This window comes from Urocampus carinirostris, chromosome 12 (assembly GCF_059441175.1).
Source record: "Urocampus carinirostris isolate Australia breed hairy pipefish chromosome 12, RoL_Ucar_1.0, whole genome shotgun sequence".
NCBI lineage: Eukaryota > Metazoa > Chordata > Actinopteri > Syngnathiformes > Syngnathidae > Urocampus > Urocampus carinirostris.
The window spans coordinates 28,657,108-28,684,916 of NC_142360.1; the positions used below are offsets into that span (position 1 = coordinate 28,657,108).

A 27,809-nucleotide genomic window follows, 5' to 3' on the forward strand; every position below is an offset into this window, starting at 1 on the left:
TACATTTTGTGCAGGCTTGGGGAGTAACAGAATACATGGAACGGCAAAAATGATTTTAGCAAGCTGTTCGGATTTATTTTCATTTTGTTTCTGTCATTTTATGTTAGTTTTGCCGGAGATCAAAGCCAGGAGAGAAAGCTTACCACGTGTTGTGAGTCATCATTTTATTCATATTTAGTTTCTTTTGTCTTTTATTGGCATATTTGGTATCGGAGTAATCCAAAAGTAATTGAAAGTAATCCAGTTAAACATACCCTACCCAACCCTGAAGATTATTTTGTATTTTGTAAGGGAAAATACGACAGTTTGTAAGGGCATGGAGCCCTGGAGCGCGACAGGTATGAAAATGCAGTCCGTTTCCCATATATGTGGGTGGGCACTGCCCACCTCTCCCCCCACGCTGGTAACGCCCTCTCATAGCGACAGCTCTGTTTCCCTATCTCCAAAACAGCCGCGCAAGTTAACTGAGGAGAACGTGACGTCAGCGAAAGCCCTCAAGGCAGCTGCGTTGGATAATTACGTCTTCTTTTTTTCCTCCATTTTTTTTCTCTCTTTTTTAAAAAACACTCTTCCCTCCTTTGAGGAAAACAACATTCTTATTTACCGAAAGTGTTGTTTACACGCCACTTAGCGGAAATACATCTGAATTTACTCGAAGGAGAGGCGGGGACAGGACTGCGGTTGCTTTCCTAGCTCTATATAGTATTCGTTTGTATTCCTAAAAGCAGCCATGTTTCAAATAGTGAGAAAATTCTTCTTGACGGATTCTCTGTGCATGGCCGACGCGTCTAAAAACTACGAGGAACTCTTCGCTAAACTGGACACAAACAACGATGGAAAAGTGGATGTTTCGGAGCTGAAGGCAGGCCTCGCTGAAATGAAAATTCGGACCCGGAAAGGAGCGGCCCAGGTAGGAGACGCTTCCACTTAGTTTGAGAACTACACTTTTTAATGAATGATTTCGAATAAGATGTTAGTTGTCTTAAGTCTGCTTCAGTTAAGAAAAAATTATGCACTTCGTGGACTTATGTTAAAGGTGAAAATGCGTTCTGTTCAGACTTGGTTTCCAATAGAGTTCAAATGTTCTGATGGAAAAAAACAGCAGGAACAACAGCTTCCATCCATCCTCAGTAGGGTCGCGGGGGTGCTGGAGCCCATCTCAGCCATCATCTGGCAGTGGGCAGGGGACACCCTGAACTGGCTGCCAGCCAATCACAGGGACAGACAACTCATTCACTCCCAGGGACAATTTGGACCGGCCAATTAACCTGACAAGCATGTTTTTAGAATGTGGGAGGAAACCCATGCAAGCACGGGGAGAACATGCAAAGAGGTTCGATCTCATGACCTGTGCCGCAGTGCTGTGCAATGGGCACTACTTTAAAAGAAGTAATTATAGTTACTCACTACTTCTTCCAAAAAGTAATTGAGTTAGTAACTGAATTACTCTATAAAAATGTAACGTGTTACCAGGGAAAATAACTACATACCTGTCGCGCTCCAGGGCTCCATGCCCTTACAAACTGTCGTATTTTCCCTTACAAAATACAAAATAATCTTACACCATATTTTTTTTTTCAAAAGTGTTTATTTATGTAGTTTAACATGTTATATTGTACATGTGTTTTGTTATATCATATATATTGTTAATTAACATTAAGTGGTGGTTACTGAGTTGCTCGGCATGAATGAGGTTTATTATAAAAAAAGTTCCAAAATGAAGTAGCTTGGACGTTCACCGTAGATGGAAAAAATACATGCAAATATAATTAAATAGAATAATATATTTTCTTTTTCCACTTATTAATTCATTTTCTGCATTAAATTATGTTGGTAATATACTGATTAAAGGGATAACCACAAACCAGTCTTTTTTTTTTTCATTTTCGTAATATAATGCATTAAAGTAAGTGAGCCGTTTGAAAGCCGGCTCTCTTTTAATGAGTTGAGCCAAAAAAGCCGGTTCTCTAAAAAGAGACGGACTTCTTTTCACTACACAAACTACCACATGAAATCCGATGTTGAATGATCCATGATGGGAAATGCCCAGGCGGCAGACGCATGCGCACGGTAGCATCAAACCGCTCGCTTCGTTTGCAACGAAAAAAAAAACAATACGGAGAAAGCGGCTACCGCGGCGAACTCGTTTGACTTGATTGACTTGCCGTTTCGTGATAGTCGGTGTATACCGGATGGTACCCATAATTGACAAATTTGCGTTTTTCCATACAGATTTTCTCGTATGTCATACACGTCTTAAAATGCATCATAAACGTACTTTGTTCAGACCTGGTTTCCAATAAAGTTCAATTGTTCTGATAGAAAAGAACAGCAACGGCCACTTTTCTTTAAAGTAATTATAGTTACTCACTACTTCTTCCAAAAAGTAATTGAGTAAGTAACTGAATTACTCCATAAAAAGTAACTAGTTACCAGGGAAAGTAGAAGCTGTTGCATAGCAATGAATTTGACACTTTCTGAGCAGTATTCGAGTCAGTTGAATTGAGAAGAACAGACAGGAAGTTGTGTTATACAACCATGTCATATTAATCGCACCTTACCAGCAAAAGTTTATCCTACACTTCGAGTGCAACAAAAATAAACGGTAAACAATATCATAAAATAGCAATCAGTCGTAAACCATATAAAATGAGTTTGATCAACCAAATCAAACTCTCACAACCTGAGACAACTGGTCAAGTAGACAAAGCCTACTCAAATTCAAGTGTTTTGTTCGTAACAAAAGTCAATTGTAAAACCATATAAAGTGAGTTTCGTTATATAGAATAAATCGCAATCCCAGTCTGACAACTGCTTAAGTAGACTACTGTACTTCAAGTATTTTCACACAACAACACTAAACAGATCAGCAATTTAAAGTGTGTTTAAAAAGACTAAGTAAAATAAATCAAACTAGTACGTGACGGCGTTATTCCTATCCATCCATCCAATTTCTTTACTGGCTAGGGTTGTGAGGGTTCTGGAGCCCATCCCAACTATCTTTGGCCACACTGGTGCAGGGGGCCCCGTCAACTAGTTGCCAGCGTTATTCTCACCACTAGAAAGTAATAATCAAATAAGAAAACCAGGGGCAATTTTGTGTTCAGAGCTTTAGAGGTTCCAAGCACCCAGAGTGTCTGGCCGGTTAGAAATCTTTCATTTCACTTAAACCGATTTGGTACTGGGAGGGTGACCACACACATAGCTTACACACGCGCAACATTTACAGTAGGCTGGTCTGATCATCGTTGCATTAGATTCAATGCAGCTAAAATGAGAACTAATAGTTGTTGATTATAACAAAGACATTGGATTGGCTGCTAAAATAGTTGTGTATAACATACTCTCACCGTGAAACACCAGAGCCTCCACAGACTCCTCTGCTATGCCGCAAGTTACACTAGCCAAGCAAAAGAGGAGTGGGTGTGGGGGGGTAGAGCGGTGCTCGGAATTAAATGGACTGAACTATTTCAAGGCAGTGGAGTATTTCCGACGTTATGTCGTTCACATTTGTGTTTTATTTCATTTGTAAATTTTTTTAATCGATCATATTCAAGGCTATCCTGTACTTTATTAAAGAAAGGAGAGTTTTAAGCTGTACAATACGGTCATATAATACATAGACATGTCCCCAAAGGGAGTAGGCAGAAGCTTTTAGGTGCCTACCCATTTTCAGTTTTTCTTTTCCTTGCAGGAAAGACATACTGTATTCAAAATAAAAACAAGAAAACTAATTCTTACCCTACAAAATGGAAAATAGAAAACAAATGAATAATATTTTAAACCTAAATTGCACTGCTTGCGACTCCTATAACATAATCTCCAAAGAAACCCTAGATATATTAATACTCTTGGGCAGGGGTCAGCAATAAATGATTGGTGAAAAATTAATGCCATTAATTGCGAAAAATTAATGGAATGGTTGCTTAAATTCATAAATCCATTTATTGCAAAATTTAAATAATTAGCAATTATTGCGAGTTTGCGACCCATTAATTGCGAAAATATTCGGGTTTTTTGTTAGTCGATTGCGTCAACAAACGTGCAAATTTTCTCGCCGCGCGAGCATTTCGTATGCGGTCAAGGGCACATACACGCACAATCGGGACAGTGCATGCATACGCGTAAGCTACCGTGTTTCCCCCATTATAAGGCCCAGCTTTTTATGAGAAATGAAATTCAACCTTCCTGCAAATAAGAGGCTCATATTACCTATGAAAACCGTAGATATCAACGTTATTTAACAACGGCAATGCTTTTCTAAGAAATTTTTAGCGAAAATTTATTACTTTTGCACATATTTTTATTTCAAAACCTCAATTTTTGACGATGATTTTGAAGTAAGGCCGGCCTTATATTCAGGGAAACACGGTAGCTGTACGTACGTAGTGTGGTTGCAAAGCAGCTTTTTATTGGTCGGGACAAAATCGGGCTTGTTGATTAGCTCACGTTTTGCCTCAAGCACGTACGTCGTGGATGCACATACGCACATGTTGTACACCACTACTATTACGCTGTATTAATTGTAATCTTCACATGGACTGTTCACTCTGCTAGCCTCTGGGAAGAGGTACTGCAGTGTGCGGTGCAGGACCACCAGGCTCCGCAATAGTCTAGTCCCCCTGGCCATTAGACTGTTAAATGGTCAATCTAACATATAGTTAACTTAAATCTAAACGGCTGCTAATCTGACTTTTGCACTACTGGCAGTTTTTTTTTATAGCTTGCCACTCCTTGCACATTGCTCTCTGCACTATTGTAATTACAGCGTTATTGTTACAGTGTTAATGTTACTGTGTACCTGACTTGTTAACCTGACTGCCCATTTTGCACATCTGGTTAGCTACTCTTCTTGCACTATCGGCACTATGGTAAAATACTATACGTAGCCAAAATACAATACAACATTATTTATATCTGTACATTCAAGGAAACTGTGGGGGTCAGATGCATCGACATTTCGTTCTGTATACACGTGTACTAGAATGACAATAAAGTAGATCTGAATCTGAATCTGAATCTGAATTATGGGACCGAAGGAAAAAATGGTTAGAGAGTACTTCACACAGATTGATGTCGTCAACGGCAAATGGCGCTGCTCATGTGGCGCCGAGCGCATCCAACGGCGCAACACCGGTTGGAGCAATTTGGAAAGCCACATTAAAAGTCCGCACTTGCAGAAAGAAAGTGATGCAAAGAAGCAGGAGTCATCCAATCCTGGATCGATAGAAAATTTCCTGTCGTCACCTTCAACCGTTTGCCGAAAAGGAATACGAATCTTCAAGTGGCTGCGGTTGGTTTGTATCGACCTGGAGCCTTTCAATGTTGTTGATCGGCCTACCATCAGGGACATCAGCAATACGGAGCCAATCTGCACAAACACCTTAAAGAAGTATTTGGCCTTGGTGACACAGGGTGTGCGACAGAAAATCGCCTTCGATCTGCCATCCCGATTCGCGGTGGTATTCGACGGATGGACTTGTTCTTCCGATTATTACGTTGGCGTTTTCGCCTCGTATATAAGCCCACGCGGTCGGGAAAGTGCTCTCCTCGGCTTCTCAACACTTTTGGATCCCAAGGCACAGACGGCTGAAAACCACCTGGTGTTCATCGAAGACATCCTTAGCAGGTACGGCAAGTCTATGGCCAACGTGGTGGCGCTTTGTGGCGACAACTGCAAGGTGAACAAAGCCATTGCAAAGCAGTGCAATGTTCCTCTGGTCGGCTGCGCCTCCCATCGCTTCAACCTCGCTGTCAAAGAACTCTTGAAGCCCTACGAAAAGGTGAACTTCTTTTCTATGCTGCTTACTTATATCTCACAATATCTATATTGAAGACAGAGTGCACTCTGTCACAGCGGTTCCACAATATTTTTTTCACATACCCCACGCGGCCACGCCTTCTATCAAAGGAATTTTACGCAAGGCGATTTTAAGCTGCTCAAATTTAGCATATTTCTTATTTCCTGCTTTTACTTTTTTAAGGTACTCTGTAAGTTGAACTCCTTGATGGCTCGCCTGAGATACAGCACGCTTAGTGCACTACTGGATGAGTACACAGACCTTCGACCGTTGACGAGAAATGAGGCACGGTGGTCAAGCACGGCAAAGATGGTGCGCAGGTTCTTCGAGCTGCAGAAAATTCTTGCAAAAGAAGTTTTCACCACCGACCCAAGGGTGATGGATTTACTTCTCAACGCAGCGGATGTTCATAAACTCACTCAACTCAACGGTGATTTGGCCAAGTTGGATTCTTTGACGCTTACTTTGCAGCAAGAAGATCTGACAGTCGCAGAGGCGAGGTACCTCTTTGATGTTGCAATGTCGTCCCATCCTGCCATGGCCCATCACCTCAGCCCCGACGCCGAAATCGTTCAAGCGCCTATGTTTGAGAGGGCTATTGTGAAAATTCAAAACCAAAAACATGGTCAACTTACGGCAAAAGAGCGTCAAGCAGTGGAGGCTCTCAAAGTCACCGAAACTGCACCGGTCGATGAAAGTCCAATAGATGAGTCATCGGATATGGCCTTCGGCCAAAATTTGATAAAACGGCGCCGCCTGAACATGATGCTGCCCACCTTTGATCAATTTATCGATACAACATTTATACTGCCAACTTCCAACATAGTAGAACGCTTTTTCAGTGCTGCCGGACGTGCCTATGCGGATGAACGGTACAACTTGTCAACAAATTGCCTAGAAGCCCAACTTTTTTTGTTTTCTAACAACCGCTTCTGGGACAGCGAATTTGTTTCCCACATCGTTTCATCTAATGAAAATCTCTAACATTTTCACTATCTCCGATGTTTCTATGTTGTACACATTTTTGTTCATAAATGAATGTGTAATAAATAGCAAAACCTCTTATTACTAAGGTGTCTTACTGCGCATGATAATGTTGGCGTGAATGTTCTATCATTCACTGTTCATCTAACCTCAGTTAGTGTTCCGACAATTCGCATATTAACTTAGGAGGAATCGACAAATTATAATTATAAAACAAGCCCCAACATGACGGTAGCTGATGTGATCACCAATAACTCAGAAGATATTTTTTGTACTAAAAGTAAAGATTAAAGGGACCAGTTTGTTCGACCATATTGACACGGCTAGTATACCATTAAATTACCAATTAATGGCTAGAAATCCAATAAATACCCATTAATTGGCCTTGCCGCAAAAAAAATAATTTTAATTTTTTCGCACTTAAATATTAATTTTTTTTCCAAAAATCAATTAATGATGACCCCTGCTCTTGGGCTTTTGAATTTGTTTTCCGGGAAAAAATGGAAAAATGTAATGTTAAGAAAGCACTACATATAGCATGGTAATTACACTTGTGCTCAGTTTTCTTCTATTCAAGAATGAAAATGGCTAAAGTAAAAAAGGGACTGTTTCAAATACAGTCCAAATACCAACCCAGACCCCCAAAAAGACAAAAAAAGAAGAGTTAACTCGAGTCATACCACAGAGCGGCTGCAATGATGATATCAGCCAGAAGATGGTGTCAGCAAGCAGAATATATTCTAATTTCGGACAGCAGATTTGATGTTATGAGATGTAAATAATGGCACAGTCCTTAATTTTCCATGATATCTGATCAAATGATAAAAATCTGCCCGAGTTTTTAAATATATTTGAGGTTTCCTTACTAGATTTTGAGACTCATCACATTTTAATATGAGGAAGCTGCAACTTGAATTTGACCACAGGGTGCAGTTGACAATTGTGCAATTACTTTTAGTACAAGAAGACATGTGTTTTTTGTTTTTCCAATGCCTGCCTCTGGTCATATTTTCTTATACAACCTGTCACTTGTTACTAAAAGCATTCATTAGCTTCAGAGGAATGTTTGGTTCAGCACAAACAATCAAATTATTTTAAGTGTTGTTTCTCCTTTGTGACGATTAATGTTAACTAGTAATATTAAATGTTTTTCTCCGTCATGTGTTTACAACCATAGCCTAGAAGAATGCAAAGAACCCTGGATTATTTAATGGGACTGCACCGATAGGCGTGTTTCTTCTCACAGTGAAAATAAAAAGTAAAATGGTGTAGTTTGATCACTCCGAGTCTCCGTAGTTTCCATTTTTCCTTGTCCCTTGTAGCACCCATTTTTTGTTGCACTACACAATAGAGCGGCGTCTAGTCAAGTGTTGCACTGTCCCTTAAACAATGCAGCTAATTTAACGTTAATGGGAATATTATTACCGTATTTTCCGCACTATAAGGCGCACCCCAAAAAAATAGTTTTTGGTCCTGTATTTGACATACATAAGACGCACCGGATTATTAGGCGCTACAATGGGAACGTCGACAAAACAGTCAGATAGTTCAGTCCAACTTATTACCCCCTTAACATTCCCAAAGCTTGCAAAGACGCAAATACAAGTCGAGAACACGTGCGGATGCGGTGTCCGTACGATGTCACTCAAATGCATCGTTCCATCATTCGGAAGGTTAAAGTCTTGGGATTCAAGAAATGCCAACCATTCCTTAGTTTCTATTTTCTTTTTCGCTCGCAACTTTACTGTGCATATGACTATAAACACTTGGAATTGAGTTTAATTTAAAAACAGACACTCCATTCCATCCATTATCTGCACCGCTTATCACAGAAACATCGAGTTCAGTCTGAAACAAGATACAGGGATAATATATAGCCGGAGTAGCTCACCGAAGTCGTTGTGTTCATAATAATGTGCAGCCATGGTCCTCTTATATCCGTGAGTGTAGTAAATCCAGGAGAATAAAATATTTACAAATACAGAATAGTAAAAAAAAATGCTTTTTCTATGCCGTCAACCACGTGCTATTCACATTCATCTTTTTCGGCCAATTGCAGGCTTTGTTTTGCCGTTTAAGCCTATGCCAGCCTGTAAATGATAAAAACGATCCGCCCCTTGACCTCCGAATAACTTTAGCCAATAGTGATCGATTCAACTGATGATTGACACATCTTTTTCGGCCAATCGCAGGCTTTGTTTTGCCGTTTAAGCCTATGCCAGCCTGTAAATGATAAAAAGGATCCGCCCCTTGACCTCCGAATAACTTTAGCCAATAGTGATCGATTCAACTGATGATTGACACATTGGTTAGCCAATGAAACGCCGGTAAATAAATCCCAGCATACACCGCGGACTACTTGGCGTTTCGGGCAAAATGTAGTTGGCGGCTGCAAGTTAGTTGGAAGACTTTGCGACTTATATTGATCCATAAATAAGGTGCACTGTATTATAAGGCGCATGGTCAGCTTTTGAAAAAAAAAAAAAGGCTTATAGATACGCCTTATAGTGCGGAAAATACGGTACTTGAAGTCGTTTTGGTTTTGCTGTTCATTTTGTTTCATGTCAATATGCTCAACTATCTCTGATTCACACCACACAATCCTTTTCATGTAATGAATTTAAATAAGTCAAGTCAAGTCAAGTCATTTTTATTTGTATAGCCCTAAATCACGAAGAGTCTCAAAGGGCTTCACAGATTATTACACTATATTACACAGACTATTTTTCAGCCGACGATTGTTTCTCTGAAAAACAAATAATGCCGTAAATTCGTCATCTTGTCTGAAATCGCTATCTTATGAAGAGTTATAAAGTGTACCTTACTCTACAAAGGATTATCAATCAAATGTCAAAATTACCCTGAGTGCAATTTTCAATGTTATTGGATTTGATTAAAAAAACACACATTTGCCACACTGAAACCAGCTGATACAACTGTGCTGATGTTATGCTTTTGCAGGGTTTGTATGGATGCTTGAAATCCTTAAATGCTTGAATTGTAATGTCGTGTTTTCAAGGATTGAAAAGTGCTTGAATTTCGGTGACATGCTCGTAAATGCTTGAAATTTTTGCCATGTTACACAACATGTCTGCTTAAAAATGACTCATACACTACTCTCTAGTGGCTTTGCCATTGCATTTCTGGCATCAGGAATAACGGCAGCAGCCATTCATTTGTATGGCATTATCCTATGAAGCGTCATTGCCGCTTATGTGTTGCGTCCAAAAGACAGATGCAGTGCACTGTGACTTGTGTATAAGTGCATGGTCTATGTGTCAATAATTGACATTTATTATGGGCCATGCAAAAAAATAAGTGAGCGCTTCCCACAGATGAATTGTAATGGGAAGAACTTCCTGCTACTGAAAATGTAATATACAAATTACTGTCATTTTTATCCAACACCTACATGGGGAGGAGATTTGTCTCAAAAACAAATGTATTCATAATTTACTCAAGATCTCAAAATCTATGACTTAGTAAAAGCACACGCAAGATTAAAATTGTATATGTAAAGAGCAAATATATTTGTAAATCTGCAAAATGCATGGTTGTCAGCAGATACCTTCTTTTAAGATGATAACCTTTGGCTTTGAAAATCTTTAAACAGAATCTGTCCATTAAAAGGTGTACCAATCCTGTATTTAGTTTGATTGTTGACATTGGAATGTCAATGATTAATAATACTTTATCCGAGTAATTTTCTTGAAGAAAATGATTTCTTCTGGAGACCAATGATGCTTTGTATCAGTAATATTTTCTTTTCCTTTGAGAAAATCATTTCATCAGGAGACCAAGACAAAGATGAAGGACTTGACTTCAACGAATTCTCCAAGTACCTGAAGGAACACGAGAAGAAGTTACAACTCACCTTCAAGAGTTTAGACAAAAACAATGACGGTATTAATACAGCCTATTAAGACTACTTTTGGGAAAAAATGAGATGCCTTCAAAATCCCATTAGTTTGATCCGGGGTTTAATTTTGGGGATTTTTATTATTTATTTGTTTTATTTTTGAGACAGGTCAAATAGACTCCATGGAGATCAAGCAGTCCCTTTCAAATCTCGGAATGGACATCACTAAGGAGGAAGCAGAGAAGATCCTTAAAAGGTATGTCGCTCTAAATCACGGGGGTCTTCCTTTTTTGAGCTTGGTGGGCCACATGGTAGGAAAAAAAAACTCTCAGGAGCCGGACTAGCAGATTAAAGAGAGAAAGAAAAAGAACGAGAAGAGAAAAGATAACAAGAGACTGGGAGAGAGTGAGAGAGAGAAAGAGGGAGGGAAAGACAAAATGAGGGAGATGGAAAATCAGAGTGAGAACAAGAGAGATAATGAGGGAGAGAACAAGCGAGAGTTGGAACATGAGAGAGAGAAAAGGAGAGAGAAAAAGAACAAGAGAGTGAGACAATAAGTGATAGAATGAGAGAGAGAACAAGAGAAAGAATGAGAGAACAATAGCGAGGGATAAATGGAGAGAAATGGAGGGATAAAGAACAAGATAAAAAGAGAATGAGGGAGAGAACAAGAGCGAGATAACAAGTGAGAGAAATAGAGAGAACAAAAAAGGACAATAGAGAGGAGGAAAAAGTTAGAGACAAAGAGAGACAGTGATGTATAAAAAGAGAAAAAAGAAATGGGGAGAGAAAGACAGATATCTTAAAATAGATATTGAAAATGAGGGAGAAAAAGAAAGAGAGAAAGAAATACTGCACCAGTTGCTTTGCCAGTGGCACCTGGCTTTATCAACATGCAGTGGACATATTTGAAACTGCAGCTGATTTTTCTCTAATGCTTCTCTGGGTGTGGTCTGTCCTTGGCGAGCCTGATCTGAGCAAAAGAAAGCTAATGTCTGATTATTCCATTTTTCTTTTCACGTATCTACAAATAATTATGCATGCAGACGTTTACATTTACATGTTACATATCATCTTATAGTCTTTTATAAATATTCCATTTCATCAAATTGCTTTTGAAACTATCAGACTGAAACCAGAGAAGTACAAGATTTCGCTGCTTCACGGATTTTCATTGTGAAAAAACGTTTACAAATTGAAATCAAATAAAGGAGGGAAATCTAATGACACAAACTGGGCTTTCCAATGCTGTTAAACTATGTAGAATAAATATTACATGACAACTTTGGGTGTTACTACATAACTATGAGGGAAATCAGCTCCTTTGCAAGCTCCGCCTCTTAAAGCGACAGAGTCACAATTTAATGCTGCACTTCTAATTTCAAAACAGAAGTAACAACATAAGAGGACAATGCTGTCATAAGCACTTTTCAGTAACAAAGTAGCTGTTTTTTCCAAGTGATTTCAGTATATATTTCGAATAAGGCTTAAGGATATCATTTATGTTTTGTTGCTCAGGCCAGACAAGAGAGAAAGGGATGCTGCTGCGCTTTACCCATACACTGACTTGTTTGACATTTGCACAGAAATCTAACAAACTGCATTAATATGATTTTATTTACTTTACCTTATCAAAAGGCTTCTTTATTAGTTGTTTAAATGCATGCTTTATTATAGCACCGTTTTTGTTGCCCAGATAAGGGGTAAGTTATGCACATTTCATTTTGTTGTTTTTTTGAGACCTCAAAATGAAAATGACATAAAAAAATTGTTTCCTTTATTGCATTTCTTTAATTTGTTCAAATTAAAAAAACATACTGTCATTTATTGATATTGTAATGACGTTAAACTTGAAGTTGTATCCTACAACAGAGTTGTCATGTAGTGCATCCAACTTACAAAAATAGAAGGCTAATATAGATATATACAGGGTGTCTTGCATTCATTAGAAGGTTTATTTAAAGATTTTAAATTTTTGCGGCTCCAGACGAATTTAAATTTTGTTTTTGGTCCAATATGGCTCTTTCAACATTTTGGGTTGCTGGCCCCTGCACAAACATTTGTTTTTTGTACAGCATTGATGGAGATGGCACCATGACTGTGGACTGGAATGAATGGAGACATCATTTTCTGTTGACCACGGCTACCAACCTCGAGGAAGTTGTTCGATATTGGAAACACACTACGGTACGTGGGTAATTTGTTACAAGTTTTATCTGCAACTTGATGAAAAGGTCTAGACACTCAAATAAATCTCTGCCATAATACTACCCCTACAATACAAATGATAACTATTCATAAGCACGAAATTCCTGATGAGTGTATTTATCTTGAACGGCATACTGTAGAGAAAATTGCTTTAAATTATATTTGTATGGTTCCTAATGTAATTCAGTGGTTACCGATTCAGCCCGCAGGTGTTGCTCACGGTTTTCCACAAAAAAATAATCAAAATGGCCTCATAATGTGTCCAGCATTTATCATGAAGAAAGTGATACTCTAAGCATGGTGTTTTTAGTTTTAAATGATCACTTTTTTAGTTCGTTGATAAGGCAAATAATATTGACACACAAATAAATATAGCACGCAGTTTGGGTCTTAACAAACTACATTTTATTTACGTGATAAGGATAATTGAATGAACAAAAGAATAAAGAAAATTGCTGAAAATGTGGGGGGGAAAAGGACTTGGAGTTGACTAGAGATGACAACGTTGTAGTTACTTAGAGAAACACAGGATTCTGTGTTGTTGTGCCTAATTTGAGAAATGTACCTAACCAATCAATGAATGAATTTTATTTGAAACATAAAATTAAAAACAGGACAAAAACAATGAGGCAACAACAGAATAATGTCACATAACATGTTCGAAAAGGGGTAGTCAGAAGCAGATGCTTATTTTTCCTACCCCTTTATCTTCCTTATTGAATACATTTTATAGATAGCTCCTCTTGTGTCCAATACAACAAAATCTCATGGATATACTTATTACATGGGTCAGATATCAATAATTATAATAGTTACAATTATCACATATTTTTTACACTAATCTTCGCAATACCATCCCTCAACGTCATAATGCGCATAATGTCACTGCGGCACCAGTGATAATAACAATAAAAATAAACACAATACTTGTAATATAGATAATGATAGTAGCAACAATAACAACAAGTTAACCATAGTTTGAAATGCAGTATTTCCAATCTCCCTCATATCCCATTTTCTTCATCCCTGTATTTCGCCAGTAATGCACCAATCAATGTGTGCTCAGCTTCTAAGTTACCCAAAAACCAAACGGTATATGGTCCATTTTGATGAATGAGCCCGGGTTTGTGGGTCACATTTTGGCCAGGGGCAGGAAGCATTTGCGGGCCTGCGGGTGATTTAACGATCTCGCCCTGTGGGCGGGGGTTGCATGGCTGTGAGCCAACGCTTGTCCCTTGTCTGGCAGGAAAAAGAGACTGGGGGGTAGGTGCATCCACCTTTCATAGCCAATGTGACTTTAGGACGGAGAGAGGTGGGAAGGAAGACCTTCCCCCATGTGCCCCCTCCTTTGCTTGGTATTTCATGCAATAATTTGATGTGATTTACAAAAAGAAAACCCACAATTTTGTTGCCGATAGTTAGTTTTCTGCCAAGCAACCATGCGTAGATACTTTTCTCAAAATAAACATTTTATGATCAGGAATCTAACGCCATAGATTCTTTTATTACAATGGAAAATCTTGTCAGTTATCTCCGGTAATCTAATCAAGAAGTTAGAACAAAAGAGTTGTCTTGTTATGGTAGGGTGTGGCACTTGTGTTTATACAGGGAGTGCAGAATTATTAGGCAAGTTGTATTTTTGAGGATTAATTTTATTATTGAACAACAACCATGTTCTTAATGAACCCAAAAGTCTCATTAATATCAAAGCTGAATATTTTGGAAGTTGGAGTGGGGCTTTTTTAGTTTTAGCTATTTTAGGAGGATATCTGTGTGTGCAGGTGACTATTACTGTGCATAATTATTAGGCAACTTAACAAAAAACAAATGTATACCCATTTCAATTATTTATTTTCATCAGGGAAACCAATATAACAGCTCAACATTCACAAATATACATTTCTGACATTCAAAAACAAAACAACAACAAATCAGTGACCAATATAGCCACCTTTCTTTGCAAGGACACTCAAAAGCCTGCCATCCATGGATTCTGTCAGTGCTTTGATCTGTTCACGATCAACATTGCGTGCAGCAGCAACCACAGCCTCCCAGACACTGTTCAGAGAGGTGTACTGTTTTCCCTCCTTGTAAATCTCACATTTGATGAGGGACCACAGGTTCTCTATGGGGTTCAGATCAGGTGAACAAGGAGGCCATGTCATTAGTTTTTCTTCTTTTAGACCCTTTCTTGTCAGCCACGCTGTGGAGTACTTGGATGCGTGTGATGGAGCGTTGTCCTGCATGAAAATCATGTTTTTCTTGAAGGATGCGGAGTTCTTCCTGTACCACTGCTTGAAGAAGGTGTCTTCCAGAAACTGGCAGTAGGACTGGGAGTTGAGCTTGAGTCCATCCTCAACCCGAAAAGGCCCCACAAGCTCATCTTTGATGATACCAGCCCATACCAGTACCCCACCTCCACCTTGCTGGCGTCTGAGGCGGACTGGTGCTCTCTGCCCTTTACCGATCCAGCCACGGGCCCATCCATCTGGCCCATCAAGACTCACTCTCATTTCATCAGTCCATAAAACCTTAGAAAAATCCGTCTTGAGATTTTTCTTGGCCCAGTCTTGACGTTTCAGCTTGTGTGTCTTGTTCAGTGGTGGTCGTTTTTCAGCCTTTCTTACCTTGGCCATGTCTCTGAGTATTGCACACCTTGTGCTTTTGGGCACTCCAGTGATGTTGCAGCTCTGAAATATGGCAAAACTGGTGGCAAGTGGCATCTTGGCAGCTGTACGCTTGACTTTTCTCAGTTCACGGGCAGTTATTTTGCGCCTTGTTTTTTCTACACGCTTCTTGCGACCCTGTTGACTATTTTGAATGTAACGCTTGATTGTTCGATGATCACGCTTCAGAAGCTTGGCAATTTTAAGAGTGCTGCATCCCTCTGCAAGATATCTCACTATTTTTGACTTTTCAGAGCCTGTCAAGTCCCTCTTCTGACCCATTTTGCCAAAGGAAAGGAAGTTGCCTAATAATTATGCACACCTGATATAGGGTGTTGATGTCATTAGACCACACCCCTTCTCATTACAGAGATGCACATCACCTGATATGCTTAATTGGTAGTAGGCTTTCGAGCCTATACAGCTTGGAGTAAGACAACATGCATAAAGAGGATGATGTGGTCAAAATACTCATTTGCCTAATAATTCTGCACTCCCTGTAGACGTAATGCAGAAGGGGAGAAGTTTCTGTAGCAGGAAGAAAAAAAAAGGGAGAATTCTGTAGCCAGTCAGAGAATATCTCTACAATACTCATACAGGTGCTGGACATAGGTGACAGCCTCACAATCCCAGATGAGTTTACAGAAGAGGAGAAGACAACCGGTTTGTGGTGGAAGCAGTTGTCTGCAGGGGCCATGGCAGGGGCGGTGTCGCGTACAGGTACTGCCCCTTTGGACAGAATGAAGGTCTTCATGCAGGTGTGTACACATATTTCAAGCAAACTTGGTCTCATTTTTCATGAACTTTTTCAACAGCACTGTGACTTTTACCTTTTCAGGTCCATGCTTCCAAGAACAACCAAATCAACCTGGTTAGCGGTTTCAAGCAAATGTTAAAAGAAGGTGGCCTGGCGTCATTATGGAGAGGAAATGGTATTAACGTATTAAAGATTGCCCCAGAAACTGCTATCAAATTCATGGCCTACGAAAAGGTAATACATTTATTGGTTTTTGAAAATCAGAATCACCTTTTTCTCATTGTACACACAACGAGATTACAGTTGCACTCCAGTTGGAAAAAAATATCTATACTGTACTACATAAAGTCTAATGAATAGAAAAAAAGATATATATATATATATAATGCGTTCACCTCCTGTATAAAATATTTACATCTGAAATAAGTATACAAAACCAGGGTGAAGTCAAGTGTAAATAAGTAAACAGGACAATGCAAAACCTTTTAGCAGTACAAAGTTCAATAAAGACCTTTTCTGCAATAAAATATAGCTTCTGCAAATATTTTTTTTCTGCATAACTGTTTCAGAATTAAGTCAAGAGCATCTTAAGCAAGGGTGTTAAACCCGCGGCCTAGGGACAATATCAGCCTGCGGGGTGATAGTTTGAGGCCCCGGCCTTAATATGAAAGTTTAAAAGTGCTTTTTATTAGGCACCTCCTTGTGGGAATAATATAATTCAGTAAAATAAGAAATACTGATTTAAGGAATAAGCAAAAATACATGAACTACGAAATAAACGTCCACACTTTAAAATACTCATAGGTAAAGAAATGTGAATTTAGTTTATATAATATTGGCCTCACTTAGATGGAACTGACATTATTTTCAGGCATCCTGCTGCTCCAGGTAGCCCCAAACAAAAACAAAACTGTCTTTTATTTCTTTTCTCTTTTTCCTTCTTTTGCATAGCCTTTTTTTCTCTTTTTTTCATTTTTTTATTTTCTTTCTTATATTCCCCTTTCCTTTTTACATCTTTTTTCTTTTTTTTCTTTCCCCCCCCTCTTTGTCTTTTTTATTTCATTTGGGCACTAAAAAGAAAAAATTAGTAGTATGGTCAGTTGAGGTCTATGTAGTTCGTGTTCTGTCTTTTTAGCTCACGTTTTCGGTTGCTTGTCACAATACAGCAACCTCTAGTGGTCAAATAGTACACACTGACTCTTGGATGTATGTGCAGCCCACGCAAATGATAGAGTCATTTATTAAGGATTGATTTATTTTCACATTAATTCTCAATATGTTTTGTTTTGAGATATTATTTTGTGTAGGTTTAAAAAAAAAGATATTTTAGAACAGTGTATATTTTTTTTTAATTAGAATTTTTCTTGGGAAAATCCCAATTGGACCCAACACAGACCCTAGCTCCGGCGGCCTTCAAGTCAATTCAGTTAGAGACTGCTGATCTAAAGTTAAAACTGTACATAAAATGCATGTTGGTTAAAGATCAGGCGATGGTGTAATTGTAATCCTGTGCAGTCCTTTGAGACATCTTGTGATTAAAGGGCGTCACAAATAAATGTGACTTGGCTTGATTTGACTTGACGGGAATATTGGACTGGACTGGAATGAAAACCGGGATATAGCATTTAGAACAGGGACATTGCACTTTAAAACTGTGTTTTGCGACTGCAGTTTAGGGTGTCCTTACCTTGAAATTACACTCATGAAAAAGTCATCTATTTTTTAGTTCTGATGAGCTCAGAGTCGAGTCTAGTGTGTGTATAGCCGACGTAGATGCGTTTGTCGCGCTCAGAGCCATCTCTCTATCTCTGACGAAAGCTGAATTGTATATTTCTCTCTTAAATTGTTTAATATTTATGTCCCTCACTAGTATAAGAAGATGCTAGCCAGTGAGCCAGGGAAGATCAAGACACATGAGAGGTTCATTGCTGGATCTCTCGCGGGAGCAACAGCACAAACAGCCATCTATCCTATGGAGGTAATGCCTGGAAAAACATACCAGTCTATTTTCAGTGCTCTTCAAGTTAATCCAATTTAAAAATAACTGTTAGTTAAGAGGTGTCCAAACTATGGCCCAGCGGTCAAATTTTATTAAGTATGTTCAGGTAAAATGAACCAAATTTGGCTATTTTATAAGGTCTGACATCACATTTTTCCGTGACCAATTCTGGCTTTTTTTGCAGTGTTTGGACATTCTTCAAGTTATCAAAAACGGATGTACAATTGTAATGTTTTTGTTTATGAATGAATAAATGAAAACTTAATTCAAACATTAAAATAAAAACAGAACAAAAACAATAACTCAACAACAAAATACTATTACATAATATGTTCGAAAATGGGTAGTCAGAAGCAAATGTTTATGAAATGAAATGATCTGCATTTATATAGCGCTTTTCAAGTCAATGACTTCCCAAAGCGCTTTACAGTGTGCTTCACATTTCCCAATAGCGGCCTTGTATTGCAGCCATGCAACCTGCTTATTCGGGGTATTAGGGGTTCAGTGTCTTACCCAAGGACACTTCGACATGTAACACGGACAAGCAGGGATTCGAACTGGGATCCCTTGATCCCAAGACGAGCGCTCTACCTCCTGAGCTACTGCCGCCCCTACCCCTTCATCTTCCCTATTAAACACACCAATTATATAACAACGATCGTAATAATATCAATAATAAGTTATGATATAACAACAGCAACAATAACAAAACGTTAATCATAGTTCTAGACGCACTATTCCCAATCTCGTGTCACTCACATCCATGGCTTTATTAACTATTGAAATGCTTATAGATACTTTAGTTTGGATGTGTCTGATGTGTGTTTTCCAGTTGAATTTATTGTCTATTGACCCCTAAAAACTTAATTTCTGATACAGTGTCTATTGCAGCACCATCCATTTTTACTTCTAAATCTTGATTTGCCTTGCGATTACCAAAGAATATTACTTTGGTTTTATTTAAATTTAAAGATAATTTATTTATATCCATCCATACTTTTAGGTTACTTAATTCAGGATTAATACAGGTTACCAAATCAATATAGTTATCATTTGAATAGAAAATGTTAGTGTCGTCTGCAAATATTACTATTTTCAATAGTTTTGAAACATTAAAGATATTGTTAATATATAAATTGAATTACTTTGGACCCAGGATAGAACCCTGTGGTACTCCACAACAGATGTCCAAGTATTCAGGTGACAACTCTCCAATTTTTACTAATTGCTTCCTCCCTGTCAAATAACTTTGAATCAATTGCAAAGCCAAACCCCTGATGCCATATCTTTCCAGTTTTTTTAAATAGTATATTATGATTAATGGTATCAAGTGCTTTTTTTAAGTCAATAAATACCCCGACTGCGTATCTCTTTTTTTCTATGCAATGGGTGATTTCTTCTACTGTATCAATAATAGCCATTGTTGCCGATCTGTTTGCTCTAAAACCATATTGACCTTCTTTAATCGATTTATGTTTATCTACAAATTGTTCTAGTCTATTATTGTAAAGTTTCTCTAATATTTTAGAGAACTGAGGAAGCAGCAATACCGGTCTATAGTGTGCTTGTTTCCATTTTTGTGTATTGGTATAACTTTCTATTTTCATTTGATTTGGAAATTTGCCTGTTAGAAATGATAGATTACATATGTAGGTCAATGGTTTTACAATGCTATTTATAATTTGCTTAACTAGTACCATAATCGAAGTCGAAACAATGGATAGACGTTTTGTTTTTACAGTTGTTAACCACGTCTAAGATTTCTGATTCCGTAACCCCGGATAAAAACTAGTTTATTATAGGTTTGGAAATTTCATGTGAGGTAAAGGTGCATAGTTTTTTTCAGATTGTGATCAATTTAAGGTAAGGCTTCATGCATTTATCCCAGCTTTTTTCAAGTTAAGATGATATGTTATACTTTTCTGCAGGCATTTGTTTGCAAAAGAAAATCCACCGAGAATAAAAACCCTTTATTTCTGTGACAACTTAGATTACGCAATGTTTTTAGCACTTGCAGTGGGACAAAACTTTTAAAAGAGACCACAAGTGTCCATATTCGGTTCAAGAACAGCATTCAATTTACTTGGGGTAACGTCTTGGATAGGGGTTTTAGGCAAATTTTACAAGAACGTTAAGGGTTTAAGGTACATGCTGTGGTCCACATGAAGAGGGAGCAATTAGTAAGCCATTTTTGATAGTTTTAACGTTTTCATTAAAGCAAGATTAAAAATTGCATAAGTAAGTCACAGATATGTTTGTGGCTGGCCCTGCAAAATACATTATTACCACTTGATGTTTTTTTTTTAATGATACCGGAGAAATTGGAACATTTGACTTTGAAAGTTTTGTAGATAGTACTAGAATTTGTCCAGGAACCCTGATATATGTGCAGTGAGATTTTTTTCAATGCAACTAATGTTTTGTGACTTAATCAATTCATAGAACCTTTCCATAAAATAGTAGTTCATTTATTTTACATACCAATGACATTTAGTTACATTTATAAGTTACATCTGGCCCTTAGAGGACAGCCATTATGCTGAAAAAGAGTTTGACACCCCTATTTTGGATCATGAATCCATTTTTTGTTACTTTAGGTAATGAAGACCAGGCTAACCCTGAGGAAGACGGGCCAATACTCAGGAATGCTTGACTGTGCCAAACAAATCTTGAAAAAGGAAGGCGTGAAAGCGTTCTACAAGGGCTATGTTCCTAACATTCTGGGGATTATTCCATACGCTGGGATAGATTTGGCTGTTTATGAGGTGAGCTATCACATCAAGACTTTGTTTTATTTAACACTATAAGTAGCACAGCCAAGGCAATTGGCTTTCCTACATCAAATATACTCAATATCAAAACGTTATATTGGGTATTTATGTATTATATTCATTTTACTTTATTATTGTTGTATTTTCAACACAAGGATACTGCTGGGAGTGTGAATTTCCCTATGGGGATGAATAAAGTATCTATCTATCTATCTATCTATCTCTCTATCTATCTAGAATGCCCAAAGGACAGCCAACTGGCAGGGTTAGTTTCACCATTGATCTGCATATGAGGCAAACTCTAATGTGAACAACTTTGCATGCTAGTGTGAAGAAAAGAATGTTAGGTGGGGGCGTAACGTATTTTTGTCGTATTTCTGCAGTCTGATTTTTGTAGTATTTCTCTAGAATTTTTATCGTATAATGTACTTTAATGTACTTGTTGTATTTCCATGGGATGTTTTGTTGTATATCTGTTGTATTTTTGTTTTAATACTTTTATTTGTACTGTAGTATTTCTGTCGTGACATTTCTGTAGCAGTATTTGGGTTGTATTGCTGTCCTGAAATACATTGTCGCAGTATTTTTGTATTGTAGTAATACTGTACTATACTAAGTATTTTTGTGGTATTTCTGCAGAAGTATTTTGAAGCATTCCCATACTAGTACTTTTGGAGTATTTCTTTTATTATTTTATACGATTACTGTCGTGGAAGTTTTGTAGATAGATAGATAGATAGATAGATAGATAGATACTTTATTAATCCCCGCAGGGAAATTCACATTTCACATTTCCAGCAGCATCCCTGAGCTGAGACAATACAATAATAAAGCAAAAAGAATACAATATACAAATACCCAATGTGACGTTCAAATGCCCACTGTAGCGTGTTGTATAGAATATCTAAATAGTGCTACACAGAATACATATTGCAATAAAATTCGGTAATATGCAATGTAGGGGGTGTGGTTTAATGCGGGCTTTTACTCTGCCGGGTAGAGTTAAAGAGCCTCATGGCATGAGGAAGAAAAGATCTCTTCAGTCTGTCCATAGTACAAGACAGTGACAGCAGTCTGTAGCTGAAACTGCTCTTCTGTCTGGAGATAATGCTGTGTAGTGGATGCGATGGATTGTCCATGATTGACTGCAGCTTTTCTAGTGTATATTGTAGTATTTCTGTTGTAATATATCTGTAATCATATTTTTGTATCATAGTATTACTGTAGTATTATTATTAGTCCTGTGCACAAGCTCTTTATGCATCTATCAACACCACACCTGCCATATTCCATTTGAACAACTCTACCCTGCTGCATTTACTGAACAATAGTGAAAGAGTCGTTGAGTTATTAGTTTTAAATAACAAAGCCTTTTGGAAGTCTGCTGGTCACTTTGGAGGGGTAAGAAAATTCTTGGGACTTCTATTGTTAAATATTGTGATAGCTAATATGACATACTCCTCTGTAATTGTCCCCAGACCTTGAAGAATTTGTGGTTGTCCCGCTATGCCAAAGACACAGCCAACCCAGGGATTTTAGTACTGCTGGGCTGTGCCACCGTATCCAGTACCTGCGGCCAGCTCGCTAGTTACCCCTTGGCTTTGGTCCGAACCAGGATGCAGGCACAAGGTACAGTCATCATCTTTTACAACGGTCGGGCGCGATACTAAAAAAACGTAAATAGATACTGTAGTACAGGGTCTCCAACGTGGTGCCTGCGGACACCTTGGTGCCACCTAAGGGCATCTGAGGTGCCCGCAGACCTGTTCTCCATATAGATTACTAGTACTGGGTTATTGTCATTTTTTTAGTCAAATATTTTTTAGTGGTTGACTGAGTCTATTTAACCCTATTTTTTGACAATTAACCTGGTAATAACATGGTAACAACCATTGTTCCCTCTAATCCTTCACGGGTCTAAACGTTCACACTAAGTCGGCTAGCAACGCTTGAAACAACAGTGAGCAACAGAAATCCTAAGTGTGGCAACTAAGTCATTATCAAACATGTCCAAAACTTGACATCACGTTACATTTTGCTGAGTTTCCGGCAATGCAAAAAAAATATTCACTTTTGAATGAATTGACTCATGTATTATTGCAAAGGTTGTATGGCCTACAAACGTCATTTGTTTTTACAACAATTCTTTCACAAGATTTTCATTTCTTTTTTTTCCTGGTATCTTTGGTCGCATAATACTAACATTTTTGGGGGCTTATTTAGTCGGTTGCACGATACAGAATTTGTATTTAATCGCATTTTTTTTGTGGAAGTACAATGTTGGCAACAAAATTTACTTGATATAATTGGAAATTATTTGAATGCAACACAAACTTTTTCTTATTTTCCCCTGTTTTTTTCTACTTTTTTTAAAATTCCTTGAAAAAAAATCTCAGTGTGTGTTTTTTCCTAGCTGTTATTTTTTTTCTTTTTGTTCTCTATTTACTTTTTCCCGTTGTTTTTTTCTGGCTCTTTTTTTCTGATTTTTTTCCTCTTTTTTTTCTCTTCCTTTTGTTTCTTTTTTTCTCAGCTTTTCACTGCTTTTTCATTTTGGTATTTTTTTCCTTTTTTGATCTATTCCCCCCTTCCTTTACGTCATTTTGTGCACAATTTTACATAATATTTGGTCGTGTAGGGATCAAAGAAGCAAAAACAACCTGAAGAGCTGTTTGGGACCCAAAAGAGACGATTCTTTTTAGTGAGCCGAGCCGAAGAAGCCGGTTCTCGAAAAACTCTACTGACTTTACTCAACTTCGTTCTACTTTGACATTGACTTCAAAATACTAACACAGCGTCAGGGGAACCCGTGTATTTTTACCTTCATGCACTGTAACTTTGACTTAATTCGCTTCCTTATAAGCAATTTCGAGCCCTAATTTTTTTGAGCTGGCTAGATTTTCTTGTGCGCGGAAAAGCTCTGGGTAGTGCGCAATACCGCACACACGCAGCTTAGAGGGAACATTGGTCATGAGTCTACAGAAGAATCAATTACAGCCAGTGTATAACTTGGGAAAAGGCCTTTTCAATATAGTGAAAAACTCTACTGAATTTACTCAACTTCGTTCTACTTCGACCTTGACTTCAAATTACCGCATTTAGAACACAGCGTCAGGGGAACCCGTGTATTTTTACCTTCATGCACTTTAACTTTGCATTAAGTCTCTTCTTAATTAGCAATTTGGAGCCCTGATTTTTGTGAGCTGGCTAGATTTTCTTGTGCACGGAAAAGCTCTGGGTAGTGTGCAATTGCGCACACACGCAGCTTAGAGGGAACATTGCGCTGGATAGATTTTCTTGTGCGTTGAGAATGTGCGGGCTGTGCGGATTGCGCACGCGCGCTGCTTAGAGGGAACATTGGTAACAACATAGTAATTTTTAGTTGTTGTTTTAGACATTCAAACAAATACGTTCCAATTCATGGGCTTCATGGACATAAGAATGATAATAATGATAATTATTTTTAAGCTATAGATTTAGAGAATTGAATGAGAACCCAAATGTATTCATCTTTTCATTTATTTATTTTGCAGGAATACAACAATAGAAATTCCAATTGATTGGTTTCATAAAGCAAATGAGCAAAAAAAAAAAAACTAGCTTTCTGGCTACCTTTTAAGATTTGTAGTTAGCTTTCTACCTTTTTAGATATTCAGCAAACTGTCTTACTAGCTTTTTACATTTTATGCATGCTATCTAGATAGCATTTCTTGCTATTTAGGTTCGTAAAGCACCGTTTCCTGTGGTGTGTCTTAGGCAGTTACAGCTTGGTGGCGCCCATCTCTCTCCAGCCCAACAAATGGAACTACTTTTTGGACTCCTTCTAGCTAGTTCTCTTTTCTAAGTGTTTTTTTTACCTGTTTTCCTTTCTAGCTATTTAGCAAGCCATCCAGTTAAGTTTCTCTTTTAGAAATTTATGTCAAAGTGGGTGCCCGTTTTGCTAATTTATCTCTCTCTCGATTTGTCTCTTTCTTTCGCCCTTTTTCTTTTTTTTCTCTTGCTCTCTTTTTGTTTCATTTTCTCACTCTTCTTTCTTTCTCTCATTCTCTCTTTAACTGTTTCACTCTCACTTTTTCTCTTTCTCTTCCTGTCTCTCTTTGTCGCTTGCTCTCTTTCTTTGCCCCACTCTTTGTCTCTTTCTCTCTCTCTCTTTTTCTCCCTCTCTTTGGCTCTGTCTTTTTCTCCCTTCCTTTGGCTCTTCTTCTGTTTCTCTGTTCTCTCCCTCTGTTTCTCTTTCTATTCCTCTCTCTCTCCCTGTCTTTGTATCTTTTTCTCATTTTCCTTTTCTTTATCTCCTTCCATTTGTCTCTCCCTCTTTCACTCTCAGCAATGATTGAATCATTGCTAATCATTGCTGGCCCAAATCGCAATACACTGTGGGTCGTGGCAATTAGAGGGGGGATTTTTTAAGGGTTATTGTTCTATCTTCGTTATTCATTATCCATTATCCGTTATCGGTCAGTTCATAATACGTTACAAAGCCTAGGAGCCAGGACTCTTACTCTCAGCCAAAAGGCCAAGCTAAGGTCCTAGCCTTAAAGCCTTGCTGAGATCATTGCGAATGCACTGTTCCCGGAGGTACTGCAATACCGGGCCGATGCGTGGAGTGGACGGAGCAAGCTCTTATTCCATCCCCGGATTGCAAAAATCAATGATGATCGTGGTAGTTAGAGGGGGTTTTTGGGGTTTTTAATGGTTATTGATCTATCTTCGTTATTCATTATCCATTATCCGTTATCGGTCAGTTCATAATACGCTACAAAGCCTAGGAGCCGGGACACTTACTCTCAGCCAAAAGGCCAAGCTAAGGTCCTAGCCCTAAAGCCATGCTGCGATCATTCCGAATGCACCGTTCCCGGAGCTATGAAACTTTAGCACTGGACCAGCTCTGGTGCAGACGACATACAAATAAGCATGAGAGCTTATCTCACTTACACACTATTTTTACTCAAGGTGCCCAAAACCCTGATTTGCATAGTGTTTCCTAATAGGTTAACCCCTTAAAGCTTTGCCGCCTGACTTTTATACACGTTTGTACGATGTCACTAGTAACTGAAATATGTAAACTCTTGGGATTCACAGAAACATAACCATCAGTCTGAAACAAGATGCCCTTAATCTATAGAGTGGGCATAGCTCCCGAATTACATCCCCTGGCCGTCATCAAATTTATTAAATGTCCGCAAAAATGGCTCCTTTGTTTCCAGGACAATCCCGAGAATACAACCGTGTCAAATATTTGCGATCATGCCGACAGATTTAAAAAAAAGTCCGCCTAGAAGAATGTCTGCGTCCTAGTAGTAATCTGTTCGTTTCACTCGAAAAATCTCCTTCAAAAATAAACAGTAAATTATTCCTAATATAGTCGTTAGTCTCTGACCTGTTGATTGGCACCGCTCTCGGACGATAGCAGCCTTCATTTATGGTCCACAGCCCATATTAGCCTATACCACTGATGTCAAACAGACGGCCTGCGGGCCAGATCAGGCCCGCTAAGGGATTGAATCTCAGAGAAGCGCAAGAGAAAAACAAGCTACAGGTTGAAATATGTCAACTTGATGTTGCCAAAGAAAGGTGCCTCGAACAAAGACACTGTACTTGTATTTCTTTCTTTCTCTCTCTCTCTCTCTTTTGCACCCCTTTTCTCCCACTCTCTCTGTCTCTTTCACTCTCTGTGTCACTTTTTCTCTTCCTTTGTTGCTCTTTGTGTCTTTCTCTCTCTGTCTTTTTAGCTTCTTTTGCTCTTTCTTTTTTTTTCCTTTTCTCTTTGTCTCTTCCTACCCTTTGTGCTTTCTTTTCTCTTTTCTCTCCTTCTGTGTTTCTATTTCTCTTTGGATTTCTTTCTTCCGCTCCCTTTCTTTCCCCATCTCTCATGCTCTCTCCCTCTCTTTCTTTGTCCCTCCCTCTTTCTCTTATTCTTTTTTCTTTATCCCTCTTTTTCTTTCGCTTTAATCTACTAGTCCTGCCCCCGACAGAATGTTTTTTCTATCGTGTGGCCCTCGAGTTAAAATGAGTTTGACACCCCTGGCCTTTACGGACCTGGATGATATCTTCAGCTAGTAGTAAAAGAGACCAAAAGCGTCCATATTCTTCAAATCGTTCAAGAACAGTATTTAATTTACTTGGGTACGCTTTGGATTGGGTTTTGAGGCCAATTATACAAGATTTTAAAGGGGTTAATAACGCGTTACAGTACTCGTTACCAATAAAAGTAATCACATTACAGGAATGCTGGTGGTCATTACGTTCACAATTGTACATAACATTCTCTTTGACAGCGGCTACCTCCATGCTCAATATGTCTTTTCTTTCTCAGCTTCTCTCGGGAGCGCAGATCAGTTGCAGATGAGCCAAATGGTGAAGAACATTCTGGAGAAAGAAGGATTTTTCGGACTGTACCGGGGCATCCTACCTAATTTCATGAAGGTGCTGCCGGCTGTCAGCATCAGCTATGTGGTTTATGAATATATGCGCTCGGGGTTGGGTATACAGAAGTAACACAGACTTGGAACCTGCTGTCATTTTCAAGTCTGTTCCCAAATAGGTTTACAATAAACGATTCCGTAAATTCCTGGGTAAAGCCGCTACTTTTTTGCTACATTTTCAACACTGCGGCTTTAAATATAATTCGCGGCACCAAGGAAAACGGCAAGGTGCTCTTTTTCAAAACAGATGTGCTCTAAATCCCAAAGGCTGTATTGCGTCTGAAAACATTATGAAAAAAGTATGAGTCAATGTTTTTTTTCCAACATTACTCCGTGTAATAC

The 27,809-nt window shown here is 38.4% G+C and overlaps 2 protein-coding genes and 1 pseudogene across 2 annotated transcripts; 2 read left to right on the forward strand and 1 right to left on the reverse strand.

Annotated features, from left to right (window-relative positions):
• Positions 1–468: 468 nt before the first annotated feature.
• Positions 469–27,622, forward strand: slc25a24 (solute carrier family 25 member 24). Its single transcript, XM_088350519.1, has 10 exons — positions 469–910; positions 10,562–10,688; positions 10,813–10,900; positions 12,720–12,831; positions 16,118–16,276; positions 16,357–16,509; positions 18,146–18,253; positions 20,872–21,039; positions 22,524–22,674; positions 27,359–27,622. The coding sequence occupies exons 1-10, from the start codon at positions 731–733 to the stop codon at positions 27,538–27,540; spliced, it is 1,428 nt and encodes a 475-aa protein (XP_088206645.1). The 5' UTR covers positions 469–730; the 3' UTR covers positions 27,541–27,622.
• On the forward strand, positions 5,046–7,241 carry LOC148355425 (uncharacterized). Its single transcript, XM_088350152.1, has 2 exons — positions 5,046–5,783; positions 5,985–7,241. Exons 1-2 carry the CDS (start codon positions 5,046–5,048, stop codon positions 6,783–6,785), a joined length of 1,539 nt encoding a protein of 512 aa, XP_088206278.1. The 3' UTR covers positions 6,786–7,241.
• Positions 25,599–25,853, reverse strand: LOC148355426 (U2 spliceosomal RNA; annotated as a pseudogene).
• Positions 27,623–27,809: the final 187 nt, after the last annotated feature.

What these genes read in the sequence shown, in the direction of transcription:
- slc25a24 (XM_088350519.1), top strand. Translation starts at nt 731, where the DNA reads ATGTTTCAAATAGTGAGAAAATTCTTCTTGACGGATTCTCTGTGCATG. An exon ending in GAATGAAGGTCTTCATGCAG is followed by an intron (nt 16,277 to 16,356) that starts GTGTGTACACAT and finishes TTACCTTTTCAG; the next exon opens with GTCCATGCTTCCAAGAACAA. An exon ending in CAGCCATCTATCCTATGGAG is followed by an intron (nt 18,254 to 20,871) that starts GTAATGCCTGGA and finishes TTGTTACTTTAG; the next exon opens with GTAATGAAGACCAGGCTAAC.
- LOC148355425 (XM_088350152.1), top strand. Translation starts at nt 5,046, where the DNA reads ATGGTTAGAGAGTACTTCACACAGATTGATGTCGTCAACGGCAAATGG. An exon ending in TCTTGAAGCCCTACGAAAAG is followed by an intron (nt 5,784 to 5,984) that starts GTGAACTTCTTT and finishes TACTTTTTTAAG; the next exon opens with GTACTCTGTAAGTTGAACTC.